Source organism: Salminus brasiliensis, chromosome 5, assembly GCF_030463535.1.
Source record: "Salminus brasiliensis chromosome 5, fSalBra1.hap2, whole genome shotgun sequence".
Lineage (NCBI taxonomy): Eukaryota > Metazoa > Chordata > Actinopteri > Characiformes > Bryconidae > Salminus > Salminus brasiliensis.
Window position 1 is genome coordinate 15,288,276 of NC_132882.1, and position 19,298 is coordinate 15,307,573.

Below are 19,298 nucleotides of genomic sequence, written 5' to 3' on the forward strand. Positions count from 1 at the left end.
TCAGCTCCGTTTTATTCTCAGTGTGAATGAGCGGTGCGGCTTCACAGGAGCGTTGTCATGAGAAAAGCCGCATTTGCAGTGTTACTCCTCACAGGCTAAGCAAAGAGAGAAAGAGAGAGAGAGAAAACCCAAGAAAACGCCTTATTTGCCTTCCCCTTCCCCCGTCCTATTTCCCAGTTTGGACTAGCAGACCCAAGGTAAGACGCTCGCCTTATCCTCGCTCCCACCGCGCCGCACACTATCGTATTTCAGCGCTTTAGCCGCTTGCTAGCTAACACAGCGAGCTTCGTCTGAATGCGGATGGCAGAAAGCTGAAAATGACCCCTAATAGGGAGAGTCCCCCTCCGTTACTACCTCTGCATGTCTGGGATGAGTCCTGATATTGACAAATTTCACATAAATGAACCGTATCTCAGCCTAATGACCAGCCTTCTGAATGCAGGCTGCATAAATTAGACCCACATTGTGTCCATTTATACATGCCTTTATACTACACTGGTGTGCATGGGGTCTCATACAGTTAGACTGGGCATGGCTCACTCTGCTGTTATTCGTGTAGCTGCCATTTATTTATGCTTTAGAGACAAACACAAGGCTGTCCAGCATTTATTACAAAAACCCCCATGGCCAGAACAAAGACTGCATGAATGTTGCCTCACATTAACACGACCGTCTGTCCTCTCCTCTCAGTGTGTGGAGCCACCTATCTGCCCCAGCTCTCCCCCACACAGCCCAATGCTCGAGGTGTGGTTCATGCAGGCAGGCTGCTGGAGGTCGTGGATGTCGTGTGTGAGGAAGAAACGATAATCCTCCTGAAATGACCGAGTACTTGGGGAGTTTTGAGGGGCGACAGTAAACGTAGGCTACGCAGCGTTAGCCTCTTAGCCTACCGTGTCCCCGAGCACCGGCTTTAGCCTCCTCATCGCCAGAACCGCACTACCAGACTAAAAGAGTTCACCTGTGCGGTGAGGTGGTCGCACACGTACCACATTCATACATGTGGGTTTGAACGCAGCCTAGAGCCTTTTTTCCCCCACAGTCGTGTCTGCCTGGCCTCGCCTCCCACACTGACCCCTCTGCCAAAACATGTGTCGTCTTCGCTGGTGTGGTCAGATAGCAGCGAGGTTGTCGTGGACGGTCAAACGAGGCGTGAAGAATGAGAGATATATTGGTGGCCCATTTGTGTTTGCCGTAGTGCTTTCCCTGCGTGTGGTGGCGTATCTCATCATCAGGTGCGGTGTGGTGCTGAACTGGAGGGACGAAGTGCGAGTGAAAGCTGCTGTTGTGGATGCGCACTGCGTTTTTGCCTGATTAAGGTAAAAACGACCTGCTGACAGGAAGAGATGCATGGCACACGAAGCGTGGACGCGTGTGGACGCTCCCTCTGCCAAATGACCAGTTTTTGGGGCAGGTGTTGATGTTTTGGAGATGCTGTCATCTAGCCTTGACGGTTTGACCCTAGGGTCTTTAAGTCAGAGTGTCTCAGATGCTTATGCTAGCCCATTTTTCCTGCTTTCAACACATCAACTTCAAGAAAAATTTAATATTAAAGTTAAAATAAATCATATATAAAAGTCACATATAAAACAAGAACATAAACACACAGGTGTACTACATATCCTGCAATATATGAAGAAAATGTTACTTGCCACACCTTAACACACATTTCCAAGGTCTTACACACACTTGTCTAGCTTCTGCACATCATCACAATGATGCTCTTCCATTCCAATGTGTAAGAGTGCAAATAATTATGTCCACTCTCATGCACAAACACACACACACATAGTAATACACGAAGCGTGGACGCGTGTGGGCGCTCCCTCTGCCAAATGACCAGTTTTTGGGGCAGGTGTTGAACCTTTCTGGAATATGGCAGGCCACACAAACCAGCCCACCCACCCAGTTTCAGCATCTCCTGTCTGAAACACCTGAGATATTTCAGAGAAGAATGTAGTTGTGTACTTATGCACCTCAGCAAACTGTACAGCTGCTTGTAAAACATCATATAACACATATTAAGATAAGATAAGATAAGATAAGATAGTCCTTTATTAGTCCCGCAGTGGGGAAATTCACAGTGTAACAGCAGAAAGGGATAGCAAGACACTCAGTTACAAAAATTTAGATAAATAATTTACACTATATACACAATATAAATAAGAATTAAAAAAGCAATAAACAATATTATTTACAGCAAAAGACTCTTAATTGCACATTGGGGTGGGATATTGCACATAGTATTCCCTGAACATGAACATGTGTGTGTAGTTAAGTGTGTGTGTATGTGGTCCGCTGGGAGCAGTGCTGGTTGTGCAGTCTGACGGCAGCAGGAAGGAAGGACCTGCGATACCGCTCCTTCACACACTTGGGGTGAAGCAGCCTGTCACTAAAGGAGCTGCCCAGTGCTGCCAGAGTCTCATGCATGGGGTGGGAGCTGTTTATGTATTAATACCATTTTCATGTGAGGAAATAATTAGGACACACCCACATGCTTACTGCTTAAAATGCTTCAAATGAGAATCAGGTGCTCCACATCTGCTGCAGATGATTAGAGTATTGTAAGAGAGGATTTTGGAGGAGCCCGTCTTATTTAACATCTGTACAACCTGATGAGGCTGTTTTTTTGGTAATAGAAGTTTGTGAGAACACTCTCTGGCCGCGGCAGGCCGTAAGCTGTTTACGTGGTTAAACCTCAGACTCAGTTTGGTTCACTCTTGATTGTTGAAGTGAGTGGTATCAGTATAGCAAGATCATCAGAGATCCATAAGGCCTTAGAAAGAAGATAGTAGAAGTATATGAGTCTGGGAATGAATTTAAGGATCTCAAAACATCTGGATCGCCTGTTTTGCTGACAGATGCTGAACCTTTAGAACTATTGAAGCCCACACAGGCCTGCCTACCAAGTAAACATAAATACAGTTAAAAATAACAAAATGTGATGTTGTTTAAAAATGAGTTGGTATCTGAGCTAGTAAGAGGATAGTATTGGATTTATTAAACTATAAATAGTGTTGATTTTTCTTTAAGGACATTGGGAGGTTGGGAATGGTTAAGTGAACACATTGGCATACATGAAATCATTACCTTCCATATTAATATTGTTTTTAAAGAAACCATGACTTGAGACTTGAATGCCTTTAGAATAGTGTAAACCTTCAATACGGCTAACAATGTATAAACCAGATGTTTTTATTACTATATAAATATGTCAAATACCTTTCCCAGTGTGTCACAGTTGTCACACTGTGATCATTTAACATGATTAATCTGGACTCCGCCCTACACACAGTAAGTCAACAGTCAAATTAAAATTGGTTTATTGGGTGATGTCACACTGTAGCTAAAACTGGAAAGACTGAATGATATACAGATATACCTCTGTGATAGCAGAAGATTCTCCCAGTCCTGTAAGTTTTGAGGTGGGGCCTCCATGGATCAATTAAAAAAAACTTGGGTGCCCATGACCCTGTTGGCGGTTTACCGGTTGTTCGTTCTTGGACCACTTTTGGTAGGTACTAACCACTGCATACCAGAAACAAACACAATACCTGTCAGATGTTTTGGAGATGCTGTCATCTAGCCTTGACGGTTTGACCCTAGGGTCTTTAAGTCAGAGTGTCTCAGATGCTTATGCTAGCCCATTTTTCCTGCTTTCAACACATCAACTTCAAGACAAATTAAATATTAAAGTTAAAATAAATCATATATAAAAGTCACATATAAAACAAGCACATAAACACACAGGTGTACTACATATCCTGCAATATATGAAGAAAATGTTACTTGCCACACCTTAACACACATTTCCAAGGTCTTACACACACTTGTCTAGCTTCTGCACATCATCACAATGATGCTCTTCCATTCCAATGTGTAAGAGTGCAAATAATTATGTCCACTCTCATGCACAAACACACACACACATGGTAATACACATTGCACAGCAAGGATTCCAACCTGCATCCAAGCTGTAGGGCATCTCTTTGAAATGCTGACCAGTGCTTTGTGTGGTCCACACTGGAGGGAAGGAAAGGCTGCCTGACCTCTACTCGTGTGCAGGCTGATACAGTGTACTAAACCTAAAGCCACCCTGTTTTGGTGGATAATTTTATGTTTCCAACATATAGACTAGCTAGAATATTTAGCTTATAAATGACTAAAGCTAAAGTGAGGGTGGGGTTATGTTAGGATAGACGTATGGTAGATTATATACTACATGAGGCTGCAGTGATAACTCAGGAATACATGATACTTTCTTTTGTACTGTGCTTGATTGTTATACAGCAAAATATGTAGACATGGATTCAGTGATACAGTCAGGTCTCTTGGATGGAAAACTGTTTAAATTAGCTCTGTTTTAGTGTGTTTGAGTAGTAACATGATCATAAACCTTTTAAGTTATGTACTTATGTAATTGTACATTGCAATATCCTATTATAATTAACTTTTTATATCGTTAACATTACACTAAAATTTAATTTAAAGATCACTGGCATAAAGGGGTGTATATATGTTGAATAAACAGTATTCAGTCACAGATGTAGATCAAATTTGTGAGTTTCCGTGATTTGGAATAGAGCTGATGCGGGCTAGAAGTGGGTTAAAGGGAGGTGGCCTGTTTCACTGTAGTGTAAATAGAAGATGATGGTGATGATTTGATTTGAAGGCCATGCTGTGGCTCGGACAGAGAGAGAGGGCGAGTACAGTGAGACGGACTGCTTTGCTGTATGAGGTCATGTATGAAGATTTCACCCCTACTCTTTATTGTCTGGCCTGCCTTGTCATTTTACATCACCATCAAACCTGCACCACACAGAGTGTCCCTCTAACATGTCCTCACACACACATACATGTACAGGCAATAGCACATGGATTTAAAAGATCATTTAGCATTGTTAAATGCTTTATTTGATTCCACATCAAAGTCGATTTGATATTATTGTCTTACTTATTGTAAAAAATGGAGACATTATGTGGAAAGTATAGATTTGATACTGCACAATTATGCATTCCTTCCACCACTTTTAATACACACGGTAGGTGAACTGGTTATGCCAAATTGCCCCTAGGTGTGAGGTACCCTGCAATGGACTGGCATCATGTCCAGGGGGTATTCCTGCCTTGTGCCCAGTGATTCTTAGAAAGCTCTAAATCTCAAGCCTAAAAAGGTAAAGAGGAAGAGGAAGAAGCGGATATGCAGATGGATAGATGGATTGTTATGTATACCACCTTGTTTTGTGAAAAATCTAAAATATCTTTTCGTACATCCTACTTTGTTATTCCCTGATATTGAAACAAATAGAACAAAAGTCAGTGTAGATTTGAACCAGGCGATGCATGTAGGAATGGAAATCAAATGAAAATGTAATTAAATTAATAATTTAATATGCAATTCATGTACATGCTGTAATTACATTTAAATAGTGTACCAACGTAAAAAAAAAAAAAAAAAAAAAAGTGGTTAAGGAAGTAGTACATACACCTAAGTACGACCCTACAAATATGATTAGGACAACCAGGGAGTAGATCTTAGATTTCCAGTGGCAGCTCATACAGATCAAGGCTATCACGGCTTCTCTTTGATTCTTGAACAAAACAACCCCCCCTCTCTCTGTCGGTCAGTCTCTTATTCAGAGATCCTTCCTTGTTCCCTCCTTCCATCCTCGTTCTCTACATTGCTCTGTGTGTAAAATTGGCTGATTTAGTTAAAGTTAATTGGCGTGTTCCGCAATGATGATGATGACGATGGTGATTGCAGTTCGATGATGGCTTTGTTCTGTTTGTTCCATGCTGCTCACTAAGTCATTGACTGATTTCTGAATCAGAACTGAACCTGTCCCTGTTTCTCACACACAGTCTACATTTTGTAGTAATATTTATCTCTACCTTCATGGGAAGAAAGCTAAGAAGGAAAAAGGAAGATTAAATGAATATGAATTTATAATGAGAGAGTCATGTTCAGATGATAACTTTATACCTGTCAATCACATTTCTATAACTAAGACCATTTACCTCAGCTCCAACAGTTCTTCTGGCTCAGTTTCACCTTCCTGTCTCTTCAAGTCCAATGTTGGAGTCTGTGTCCAATGTTAGGAGCACCAGTCTTGTGTGCCACACTGCACTACTTGGCATGTGTACAATAGTGCTGGGCGATATAATATAAGTCAATATTCAATATTATTTAATATCAATATTACCACTAATTGAACATTTCTACCTCAATTATGATTAATGAACGATTATATAAGGTGCTCAGGTTGCTCAGTTGGCTCAGTGTTCTCCTCTATGTTGCTTCCATATCACAGCCTGGGCAAGAATGTTTGCAAGAGGACAGTATGTGAAAGTACTAACATGTACTAATACATATCAAATGTATTAACAGAATAAAACAATTATCAAAATAATTGACATGGGGAAGATTACATTGATTTGAGTTTCTGAATGTCAGTTTTGATTCATTTTTGTTCATTTCCCAGCTTTAAAACGCTTTTAAACCGCTTTTAAACATTAAGTCCTGCCTTCTCACTGACACTATTGATCTACTTGTAGCCGACCTGCATCTACATCAAATATTGGTCAATGTACTTAAATCCCACCTGTTCACTCCTACTTTTGGTCTACAAGTACCTGTGTCTAAATCAACCATTGGTCAAACTGCTTAAATCCTGCCTTCTCACCACTAGTATCGGTCAACAAGTACCTGTGTCTGAATCAACCATTAGTCAAACTGCCTCCCACCACAGCTGATTGACCACAGCCCAAAAGTGTAGGTTTCAAATGTAAATAAACATAAAAACATTTTTTGTGAATGAAGTTTACAAGTACACGTAAGCATTACAGAGCCTCACCTTTTTGCTGGCATTTTCCCAACGATTACTTGCACACCTTTTATTCAATTACCAACTGTAATTGATGTAGTTTCACGTAAAATATAATAATTTGAAATGGAACCTATTTGCTGCACAGATTAAATATTCATGACATTTTGTATGGCATGTTGTTGACTGCAAATCATGTTGTAATCTTTCCAAGTTGTGTTCAAAGCATGTATGTAGTTCATTAGTTGATGTTTTGTTTGTATAGCCTGTATTTCAGTGTAATCTTTTCTACCATATAAACTTTTACAAATCAACTGCAAATTAGAATGACCACAAAATCAAAAAGGAAACAGTTAAAACTTTGACATGGCACATGAAAGAGAACAAAAGATTATATTTTGCATTTTGCATACTATTGCAATATGTGGTAGTTTTCAGTTTTCAGCCTATGACTAATAGAAGGTCTGTCTAGTAGGAAGTTTCTCCAAGCCTGGTCCAAACATGTACCTCCACATAGCTCACTTTGTCTGAAGCTGTTAATACTGTTATTGAGGCTAGAATATGGTGGTGAAATACAGAACATAACCTAATGATAATCTCTCTCTCTCTCTCTCTCTCTCTCTCTCTCTCTTTCTCATTCTCTCTCTCTTTTCAACAGGGACGGTGCCATGTCCAAGTCGGCAGCCGGCGGTGCTAATGATGTCACCCGCTTCCTTTCCATGGAGGCGGGACCAAGCTCACCCACCTCTGTATTCTCTGCCTCCAGCCAGGCTGACTGGGCGGCCAAAAGGCTAGTTTGGGTTCCCTCTGAGAAACATGGCTTTGAGGTGAGGGGGCGGAGCCAGTATAATGACACTGTGTAGACGTAGACGCTTCAGTGACCTTTTTCTGTTCAATTCTATGAGCTCAGTATGTTTGTCTGTATTAGCCTATTCTAACCAGCTAAGATTTTCTTGGGTAAATAGCAAAGCACTTTGTAAGTCGCTCTGGATAAGAGCGTCTGCTAAATGCCGTAAATGTAAATGTAAATGTAAATGTCTGAGCTTGTATTTGGGGCAGGGCTGCATAATGTAAGAGTCGCTCGACTGTAGACAGTACTACTGGTGTTTCACCAGCTTCTAGTTTATCTGCAGTTGTTTAGAAATTGCTCCAAGAGACTACAACACAAGTCTTCTCACATCTGCACTATGAGCACATTGTACTTACCCATTGTTCTGTGTCTTGGTTAATCCAGTAAGCGCTGTCAAACAAACCTTTTTTTATGTGGGCACAGAGAAGCTACCAGATAAAGTCAGTCATGATCACTAACAGGACTTTAAGAGCCTTGAAAATACTGATAGTCCAGTGTTGCTTCAAAATAACATTCATGTGCGTGATAAATGTGTGTAAACGTCCGGCCACAACTGTAGTTGATTTCCATTAGTACAAAGCAGTTCTGTACTAACCTGGGCACTAACCTGCCTAGACTGTACCCATGTACATTGTCATGTTACCAAATTTTTGATTTGGACAATATTTTTTCATATTGTGATTAATTTTGTTTGTGATATAAAATGAGCATATGCTGGTGTTGTCAGCTTACACTATAACACTGACCATAACACTGACCGATTGCTTGTTTAAAAACAAAAAGTGTAATTATTAGTTCTGTTTAATTTGATGAAATGCAAATATACTAATTATAGGAGAGTATTTGATTAGCAATTAAAAAATGACTCTACTGGTGCATTTTGTGTGCATATCAAATTATTGTAATAATTATTGTTAATGTATTTAAATATCCTGTTATAATATTTTCACCATATCACACACCCCATTTTAATGTACAATGCTTGATAACAAATTATACTATAAGATGAATTAACATCGGAAATTGCTTTGCTCTAAGAGTCGTTTTAATCTGCCTGGGAAGCAGACTGCACATGTTTATTAGATTAAACACAGACAATATTCAGATGTTTACAGCTTAAATATAACATGCCTTTGTTAAATTTAGTCTCTTTGTCAATACAAACTATACATGTAAATGAACAATTGGAAGTACTGAAAGTGCTGAAATGTAGAGAAGTGAAATTGCATAAAAAAAACGCTTTCAGTACTTTGTTAAACTCTAGTTCCTAGCTTATAGTTTTAGTGTTTAGTAAAGAAATTGAACACAACATGTGTGTTTTAAGCCAACATTTCACTGTTCTGGTTCTGACATTACACTCTAATAACCTCCGCTGTTTCCCTTGCTGACATAGTTCCCTAGCAGCACTCCAGGGCTCTGATATGGCTCTCTATGAATAGAAGAATATGCTTGTTGAGCCTGCAGTGCTGAATGCTAAACAGCAGCATGATAGAGGCCTCGTTTTAATACGTCCATTGCTGAGAATGTGACTGTGTGACTGATTGCCAGAAAGAGAGGGATAGAAGGAGAAAGACAGCAGAAAGGGAGGGAGAGAAAATGACAGTGTAGCCCTAATGACCCCAGACAGGAAGCCCTGAACACTCTCACCCTCTCTCTCTCTCTCTCTCTCTCTTTCTCTCCCTTTCTCTCTCACCCTCTCCTTCTCTCACTCTCTATCGTGTCCATACACACTCACACACTCTCTCTCCATATCTCAGTGTATCTCTCGCTCTTTCTCACTCCCAAACACACTCCCCCTCAGCCTGTCTGTCTCCATCACCATGAATATATGCTCTGTTCTCTGGTGTGTATGTATGTGTGTAAGAGGGAGAGACTGCTGTGCTCTGAAAAAGAATTTATTTGAACAGAATGAACGAAAAAGTGTTTGTAGCTGTTCTTGCACATGACGTGATGTGGCCCACACACATCCTGGAGAAGTTCTAGCAGTCGTCACGTTAGAGAGTGTGTGTGATGAGTGCATTCATTACAGATGACCAAATAGGTTCCTATAAAATGTAGAAGTAAAGTTGATGTTTAAAGTGCAGCGAAAGCATTCATTAGTCTTCATTCAATCTGTTCTCTCTCTTTTCTCCTTCTGTCTGCCAGTCTGCAAGTGTACGCGAGGAGCGAGGTGATGAGGTGGAGGTAGAACTTACAGACAGTGGGCGGAAGCTGACGTTGTTGCGTGAGGAGCTTCAGCGAATGAACCCTCCCCGATTCAGCAAAGTGGAGGACATGGCTGACCTCACCTGCCTTAATGAGGCCTCTGTCCTGCACAACCTGAGAGAGCGCTATTACTCAGGACTGATATATGTAAGTGTTTACAACCCTATGATTTGGCCCTCAGAATGATTTTTTTCATTTTTTGTATCTGATCTCTCTGTGTCGAGTCCTGTCGACGTGGTGCACGGTTAGCTGACTCCAGAGATGGTAATGCTGGTCGTTTAGCGCAGCACATTCATACACGTTCACTTCCCCGGCTTTCCCTTCCTCCACCCTGCTTTTGAGTCTGCCCCCATGGGCACCTGTTTTCCAATAAATAGTCTGTGCTGCTCCCCAATGTTTGTGACAAAGAGTGTCTCTGAAAACTACAAGTAACAAAAAAAACATATTTTCCAGTGGTTGTTGCGTTTTACTATTCTGCCACTTTTGGCTAGGGCTAGGACTGCGATCACTTGGCAACAAGGTTTATGTAAATTTGGTGGCATAAATGAAATGAGTGGGTTTATAATTGGCCTGTTTTACAGCCTTGTTTTGGTTATACAGAATTTGCTTTTGAAGGATTACACAACAGTGTTTGAGGTTCACAGCATGTCTGTTTCATGTACCAATCTCTCTTTATTCAGCTTTGCCAAGATGCCTTCAGTCTAGGGCACCTATAAGTCAATTCAGGAATGCTGCTGAGGTCTAATTCTGTGTGATGACCATGCCATTATTATTTAATCGTCATTGCCCAAGCAAATTCATTTGAAGCACTTTTGCTCTCAGTTACTCTTCCTGTTATGATGAATAATAATGTTCCTTGAATGAAATGTGTTTACATTAAAGTAAGCTCATTAGGCTGATGTTCCTTGCAGATGTAGCTTTAGTTTCCCATATCCCATAGTGTTACATACTAATGGAGGCTGAGAGAATACCATCCCTCTGTCCTTGTGTGTGTGTTTGTGTAAGTGCGTGTATCTTAACTAGCTCTACCCTGTGCCCTTGTGTATTTGAGTGGGTGTGTGTATAGGACACACATCTGTTATAGGACACCACATGTTATTGGACCCTACATGTGGCTGGTTTTGCTGAATAAGCAGGAAAGATACTGTTACACACAAGACACGTGCCTGTGTGTCTTTTATGTAACACTGAACACACACACACACACACATATGCATGGTGACTGTTGTCTGTTAAGTGAGAGAGTTGGTTGGATTAAGTTGTTGCTGAACTTCTGAGCGTCATTCTAATCTCTCTTTCTCCCTCTGTCTCACTGTCTCTCTTTCATGTGTGTAGACATACTCTGGCCTTTTTTGTGTGGTCGTAAACCCATACAAAAATCTACCCATCTACACAGAGTCCATTGTAGAGATGTATCGTGGCAAAAAGCGCCATGAGATGCCACCACACATCTATGCTATATCAGAGGCAGCCTACCGGAGCATGCTCCAAGGTACCTGGTCCAGATCTGCATTTCTTTACATTTCCAACCCATATCTTAGCTGCAGCAACCACACTGTCTCTGTGTGTCTGACACAGTAGCAAGGAGTTTGTGGGATGATTCATATAGAGTGAATTAAGTGTTTTTGAAAAAACCTAGACAGCCAGGCCAGGTTCCATACCAAACCACCAGACATACAGTATGTACAATGACTCGGGATGTACTAAGGGAATTCTTGGCCAATGTCTTTGTCTGGTATTTTACATGTACAAATGAACATTGGATTCAAATGGTCCAAAATATACTTGGGCAACCATCAGTATACTTTGAGGAGGCCACCCAGCTATAGCCCACACATATATATATGTGTGGGGAAACACTGTAATTCATCCTCTTCGTGGTCTGTATTTTATATTTATTTGAGCAGATGGTATGGCTCCACTTACAACAGTAGTATAATATGTGTCACAGATGTGTCCTCACAGTAATATCATGTGTCTGTTTTAGCCGGCCTGCCTATTTTTTTCTTGTTTTTCCTTGTACAATTTAAGCATTGAGCATCACACACTGTGTGTGTGCACAATGTGTGCAGAAATAATATGATGCCCCCCCTTTCTGTCTTTTTACAGACAGAGAAGACCAATCCATCCTTTGCACGTGAGTAGTATTGATATTAACTGAAGGTGAATGAGTGTAGTAGAAGTAAGAATGTTCCCCTAAATGCATTCATCAATGCAGTGAATGCAGTGAGAATGGTGGCGCTTCTTTTGGGAGGAGTATTTCGTTTTAGAAATTTTTACAAAGGAAGAGCTGTACAATAGGACCAACAGCGCAGCCTCTATTCAAGCAATCCACGTGCTCTGTTAGTCTGGCCAATACAAACAGCTGTCCGGTTCCTCCTGCTAATTTTACTCTGCTGTTTGTGCAACAACAGCAACAACGTTAAAGTTGAACTGGAAATGGTTTCCACTGAGATGTTTCATCTTCTGCCAGTGTTTATTTGAGTAGATTTAGCTCCGCTCCACTTTTTATTGCAGTCTTATGCAGTTTGTATGTGTTTATTTAAAAGTTACTACAGTCATTTTAAATAAGCTATTCTTTTTGCGTGTGTGCGTGTGGTTTATTTCAGAGGGGAGTCCGGAGCAGGCAAGACAGAGAATACTAAGAAAGTGATTCAGTATCTGGCACATGTGGCATCATCTCATAAGAGTGGCACTTTGGGCCGTAATAAAGACAGTGCACTCCAGGTGAGGTCAGAGTAAAGCCCACCCAGAAAGACAAGAAGGGCAGAAAATATGCAGTTGTTCTAATTGTCACAGTTTCCTTCCCTCTCTCCCTTTCTTCAGCTGCAACTTCACTTACTTGTTAAAACCACTTGTTAGGACACTGATAGCATGACTGTGTGAGATCACATGTATTAATAACAGCACTTGCATCTTCCTTTAACCTGTTTTGTCTTTGGTTGCCCCTCTCAAATTACCTCTTCTTTCTCTCCTCTCCTGTCCTGTCCTGTTCTTCTCTGTCCTCTGCTGCTTGCTAAAGATGGATGGAACACGCTCTCTAGGTCGTGGCAGTAGTAGTGTAAACAGGGTGAGTGGAGTAAATGTATTACTAACAACGCACTCTAAGCTACTTATCAAAATTCAGTGCACACTTATCAAACCAACACTAGAATCCGCTGTTCACTGATCAGACCACCACTAGAGTCCCATGCACACTTATCAAACCACCACTAGAATCCAGTGTACGCTTATCAAACCACCACTAGAATCCAGTGCACACATATCAAACCACCACTAGAATCTAGTGTATGCTTATCAAACCACCACTAGAATCTAGTGTATGCTTATCAAACCACCACTAGAATCCAGTGCACACTTATCAAACCACCACTAGAATCCAGTGTTCACTGATCAGACCACCACTAGAATCCAATGTTCACTGATCAGACCACCACTAGAATCCAATGTTCACTGATCAGACCACCACTAGAATCCAATGTTCACTGATCAGACCACCACTAGAATCCAGTGTTCACTGATCAGACCACCACTAGAATCCAATGTTCACTGATCAGACCACCACTAGAATCCAGTGTTCACTGATCAGACCACCACTAGAATCCAATGTTCACTGATCAGACCACCACTAGAATCCAATGTTCACTGATCAGACCACCACTAGAATCCAGTGTTCACTGATCAGACCACCACTAGAATCCAATGTTCACTGATCAGACCACCACTAGAATCCAGTGTTCACTGATCAGACCACCACTAGAATCTAGTGTACGCTTATTAAACCACCACTAGAATCCAGTGCACACTTATCAAACCACCACTAGAATCTAGTGTACACTTATCAAACCACCACTACAATCCAGTGTACGCTTATCAAACCACCACTAGAAACCAGTGTACACTCATCAAACCACCACTAGAATCCACACCCATTGAAGTGGAATATTGGTGTGTGCTCACAATCATGCTCATCTGACTAGCGACTCTTAATTTTAGGCTATAAAACAATGTTAACATGTTAACCGCATTGTGTGTTCAAATGTGAGTTTATTTTTGGTGCGTTTTTATATTTTTTGTGTTTTGTTTGTGTTTGCACTTATTTTAATGCATTTTATGCCATGTTTTCCCCCTGCACTCAATTGTCCATCCCTCCAACCCCTTCATTTATTCTCTAACAGAGTGTGCAGTATGTGAGTATGGCCTGATTTTGAGTTGATTGGAAGGTAGTGTTTTGGCTGTGCGCTGTGCCTGTGCTCCTGTAGGGGGCATTGTAGTTCTTGAAGAGCTTGGCTGGCGTAGTTAGTAATCCATACCCATCTGCATTCCTGCTTAGTGACGAGCAGCCTCAGTCCTACAAAGACTTTGCCCATGTGCACTTGCTCTTCATCTTTCTAGTAGTCAGTTGCAGGTATTCTGTGGCTATTTTAAGTAGAATAACCATTTTAAATAGAAATACACAAAGACATACATTCAAGGATCGATATTTTACACCCTTGTTCTAAATACTCTCATAACAAGTTCTGTCATTAAAAATAAAGCTGCTGATTGTTGACTGCACTATTGTTTGATTCCTGTAATGTGTGTGTGCTGTGATAAGAAATAGCTGGCTGCTCCCTCTTGCTTTTTCCCTTTATGAAAATGACCATGTAGTTGCTGGAGCTTTGCAGCGTCATACTTAGTGCTGAGGCAGAGCTGTGTGCAGACATGGGTGGAAACATGAAGAATCTCTGAGACATTATTTTCTGTGTCCTGTAGGGGGAGCTAGAAAGACAGCTGCTGCAGGCCAACCCTATCCTAGAGGCCTTCGGCAACGCCAAGACAGTCAAAAATGACAATTCCTCACGATTTGTAAGACCGTTTCCCCCCTCTATCTCTGTTAGTTACTTGCTTAAACTATGCAAAATACTGATTTTATCAAAGCTGTGTTTCAAAACCTGTGTTTCAGGGCAAATTTATCCGTATCAATTTTGATGTGACTGGCTATATAGTTGGTGCCAACATTGAGACCTGTATCCTTTGATCTGTTGAATGAATGAAAAACACTTTTACAGTTCACCTCTGTTTTCTCTCTAATCTTATCTGTTTCGACCCATATTCTATTGCATTGTATTTTGCCCACAAGCCTGGCACAGTTCTGTTTCCTTGTATCTGTGTATGTGTCCTTAACCAAGTGTAAATCAGACCTGCTGGAGAAGTCTCGAGCAATCCGCCAGGCCAAAGATGAGAGAACCTTCCATATCTTTTACCAGTTACTCTGTGGAGCCTCTGAGGCCATGAAGGGTAAAATGTTGAACCCCCTAACACTCACATTCACATACAGTTCAGACATTTGCTCTAAAAGTAAGGGTTTTTTCTTTCCTCATCAGGTGAGCTTCTTCTGGGCAATGCAGATCAGTACCGCTTTCTGTGTGGGGGTTCAGTTCCTGTTCCAGGACAGAGTGATGCAGAGAACTTCACTCAGACCATGGACTCCATGAGCATCATGGGTTTCACACAAGAAGAATGCACATGTAAGAGACAGACAGAGACAAAGAGAGAGATGATGATGTTAAAAGCTGTTCAAAATTCATTTTCCGCCACTTCCACAGGATGATAACGCACCATTTACAGACAAAACACTTGTGCTCTGGAGACTTTTGGAAAGCCATGCAACTCTCTCTCTTTCTCTTTCAGCCATGTTGAAGGTGATCTCTTCTGTACTGCAGTTTGGAAACATCTCTTTTCAGAAGGAGAAGAACTCAGACCAGGCCTCTATGCCTGATGACACAGCTGCACAGAAACTCTGCCACCTGCTGGGCATCAGCGTGCTGGAGTTCAGCCGAGCCATTCTTACGCCTCGCATCAAAGTGGGCCGCGAGTATGTACAGAAGGCCCAGACCAAGGAACAGGTGAGTGTGTGTTTAGTATGGTATGGTTACATTTTTCCATTTGTTGGGAAAAAACACAAATTCTAATGCTAATGAAGGGACTGAGAGATCAATACCACTCCGCTGAGAAAATGATATATATCTGTATCTGTGGTTGGCTGTGTTCAGGCAGACTTTGCGGTAGAGGCTTTGGCAAAAGCCACCTACGAGCGTCTCTTCCGTTGGCTGGTGCATCGCATCAATCGAGCACTGGACCGCAGACAAAGGCAAGGAGCTTCTTTCATCGGCATCCTGGACATCGCCGGCTTTGAGATCTTCCAAGTAAGGCTAATAAGGACAGGGGGCGGGACCAGACACTGCTTGAGCTGTCTTTAAATTAGAAATGCCACAATACCATCATCCTTCTGTCCTCTTATACTGTCATTTCCCTCGCTTATACTCTTTGCAGCTGAATTCATTTGAGCAGCTGTGTATAAACTACACCAATGAAAAGCTTCAGCAGCTTTTTAACCACACTATGTTCATACTGGAGCAAGAGGAGTACCAGCGTGAGGGCATTGAGTGGAACTTCATCGACTTTGGCCTGGACCTGCAGCCCTGCATTGACCTCATTGAGAGACCGGTCAGTGTGTGTGTGTGTGTGTAGGTTAGGGTAATAGCGGAATTTTGTCTCAATACCAATACCAAGAGTAGTATTAGTGCGCTCAGTGCCATACTGTGACAAAAATGTACCACTCTTTATTAGGGATGGAAACCGAGAAACAATTTTAGCTGAGAACTGTTTCAAATTGTTTGATTCATTGGATTTGCGTGCCTCTGAATGTGTTGTCACTGAAGTTTAATAGGATTAACTGGTTCGATAGTCTGTTGGTCATGACTTGTTGGTTTCACAGGCGCATCCCCCCGGTGTGCTGGCACTGCTGGATGAAGAGTGTTGGTTTCCACGTGCAACAGATCGATCATTTGTGGACAAACTGTCTGCTGAGCAAGGCTCCCATCCAAAATTCTACCGGCCACGGCAGCTCCGTGAAGAGGCTGATTTCTCCATCATTCACTACGCTGGGAAGGTCTGGTCTTCTTCCTCTTTTAGTGCATTTTTGTCTGTTCTCTGCAGACTGAACAAGACTCAGGCTCTCTTTGCCCCCTCTGTACCTCTTTCTGTCTTTTACTCTCTCAGGTGGACTATAAGGCAGATGATTGGTTGGTGAAGAATATGGATCCTCTGAATGATAATGTAGCATCGCTTCTACATCAGTCATCTGACCACTTCATATCAGAGCTCTGGAGAGAGGGTGAGGTTATGTGTGTGCATGTGGAAAATATGCACTTGTTAATATAGTTGGTAATATGAGCTAATATGCTTCACTTTTAATCAGGAATCACACATGTAGTTCAAATCTTGCATCTTAATAAATTTCGCTCAGTAGTTCAACATAGAGTCACATTAAATGATACATAATCTTCATAATCATTAATTGAGGGATTATTTTGACTAACAGCATTACTTAGCTGATCATTAATGTTGAAATTATGTCATTTTCTTGAACTAACATTTTTTTTAACATTTCCTTTTTCTCTCTGCCTCTAATTCTCTGTCACACTTTTATTTATCTACCTATTTATTTATCTATCTTTATCTATCTTTATCTATCTGTCTTCTGCCTACCTATCATCACTGTTTCACTGTGACCTTTACTCCCATTTCACTCTTCTCTTCCTATTTCTTCTCATCTCTTTTCTCTTTTCATCTCTTCTCTTCTCATCTCTTCTCTTTTTTCTGTTCTCTTCTGTCTTTCCCTCCCTCAGATATTCAGACTCTTCCTCGTGTCTACTTTTTTGACTCTTATGCCACACTGCAGACCAATGGCTCTGACAGCAGTAGGTTTATCCTCCCTCTCGTCTTTTCCACAACATAACCATCCCTTGCTTTTCATTTCTCTTAGTTCTTATGATTTTGTCACTCCTCATACTTACATGTCCACATATGTTTACATTGTTTCCCACCCCATTTCTTTTCTCTTTCATGTTCTTTTTTCTAGTCTGTCATTTTACTTCTCTTTTTCTTCCATTACTCTTAAATAAATAGTGAATGTAGTGTGTGTGTGCGTATGTCTGCTGCAGTAGAAGTTTTTATTAGCGTTAAATTATTTGGTTTAAGCTGATTTAGTACACCCTTTAGTTTCATCTGGAGTTGCTGCTTTAGTAGTTGTGTAGTGTTGTATGTAGCTTGTAATAAGATTGTCAAGTGATTGTACTAATTTGTTTTAATAATATCTCTGATAAAGATCTTGTGTTTGCTGCGGTGGTAGTAGTAGAATAAGCATTGTGTCTTCTCTCAGTATTATCATTGATGTTGGCACCATGCACATAATTAGTAACTGTTAATTTAATAAATGCATAATCATCTAATGAACATTTTCCCCCCCAAAAAAAGAATAATAACAATGATTTGCTGTGTCCACTCATCAGTATAAACACTAAACATACATTACATTTACAGTAAGCCATTACCTTAGCGATGGCATGATGTTGCAGTGCATTTGGGGCTATCCATGTCTTGATTCAGTGTCTTGTTTTTTTTCACAAATGAACATAATAATAATAATAATAAAATAATAAAAATAATAATCAGACAGAATAAGTAAATAACTGACGTATAAATGTATATTTTATATTTATTTATTATTATTTTTTTACTTTTTGCAGTTGTTTTTTCTTTGCAATTCTGGACCCGTACCTTTTTCTAAAAACACTGCTTCTAGCGTCTACCCCATGTCAAGAAACACAAAATATAATTTTCAGGTTTCAGGCAGATTAGTTACAGGATTGAATAATATTTTTTTTCTCTATGTCAAGCATTTTCTGCTGATATTGGCTGATACTCATTGATACAGATGAACTATCTCTACTAAGATCATTTTAAGATCATTTCAGTGGACATGCATGGTACCAACACCTGGTATTTCCAGAAATAGAGAAATTGTGACCTTACTTTGTGTTTACCGATATTGATGAAAATTGTGCATGCTGGTTTGGCTTGTTACCCTTTGCTGTTTTTAAATATCATAACTGAATTGAAGAATTGAATATGTAGAATTTGTTGTTGTTGGTGTTGTTTTCAGCTTTTCCATAGGTATTTTTATCCTTTTTATCTAAATTTACATTTAAGACATTTAGCAGACCAGAGCGTCTTACAGTTTTGTTTTTGTTTTGGCTAGTTTGTATTATCTATTGTTGTGGTAAAGCACAAGCACTGTGTTTTGCTACCTTATCAAACATCCAATTATTATTTATGTTCCTCAGTGGACAGGATTGTGGGACTGGACCAAGTGGCATCTGGAGGGCTTACTGAGAGCAGTGGGCCAGTAACATTTGGAGCAGCAGGACTGAAGACAAAAAAAGGAATGTTCCGGACAGTCGGACAGCTGTACAAAGAGTCACTGACCAAACTAATGGCCACACTGCGGAACACCAACCCCAACTTTCTGCGCTGTATCATTCCCAACCATGACAAGAGGGTAAGAGAAACCTTGTAATACTTTCTGTATCAATAGT

At 40.7% G+C, this 19,298-nt stretch overlaps 1 protein-coding gene across 3 annotated transcripts in view; it reads left to right on the forward strand.

Annotated features, from left to right (window-relative positions):
• The window catches only part of myh14 (myosin, heavy chain 14, non-muscle), a 35,151-nt gene continuing 15,853 nt past the window's right edge, over window positions 1-19,298 (forward strand). For 2 of the 3 annotated variants that reach the window (XM_072679558.1, XM_072679559.1), the window contains exons 1-18: window positions 1-197; window positions 7,480-7,648; window positions 9,817-10,023; window positions 11,212-11,368; window positions 11,986-12,013; window positions 12,486-12,603; window positions 12,899-12,946; window positions 14,632-14,724; window positions 14,822-14,885; window positions 15,058-15,156; window positions 15,243-15,386; window positions 15,550-15,764; window positions 15,912-16,064; window positions 16,192-16,365; window positions 16,637-16,810; window positions 16,921-17,035; window positions 17,550-17,621; window positions 19,047-19,261. In XM_072679558.1, the coding sequence (XP_072535659.1) occupies window positions 7,490-7,648; window positions 9,817-10,023; window positions 11,212-11,368; window positions 11,986-12,013; window positions 12,486-12,603; window positions 12,899-12,946; window positions 14,632-14,724; window positions 14,822-14,885; window positions 15,058-15,156; window positions 15,243-15,386; window positions 15,550-15,764; window positions 15,912-16,064; window positions 16,192-16,365; window positions 16,637-16,810; window positions 16,921-17,035; window positions 17,550-17,621; window positions 19,047-19,261 (2,235 nt within the window). In that variant the 5' untranslated portion in view covers window positions 1-197; window positions 7,480-7,489. The remainder of the gene's footprint in view (window positions 198-7,479; window positions 7,649-9,816; window positions 10,024-11,211; window positions 11,369-11,985; window positions 12,014-12,485; window positions 12,604-12,898; window positions 12,947-14,631; window positions 14,725-14,821; window positions 14,886-15,057; window positions 15,157-15,242; window positions 15,387-15,549; window positions 15,765-15,911; window positions 16,065-16,191; window positions 16,366-16,636; window positions 16,811-16,920; window positions 17,036-17,549; window positions 17,622-19,046; window positions 19,262-19,298) is intronic. The other variant, XM_072679560.1, reaches the window with a different exon arrangement.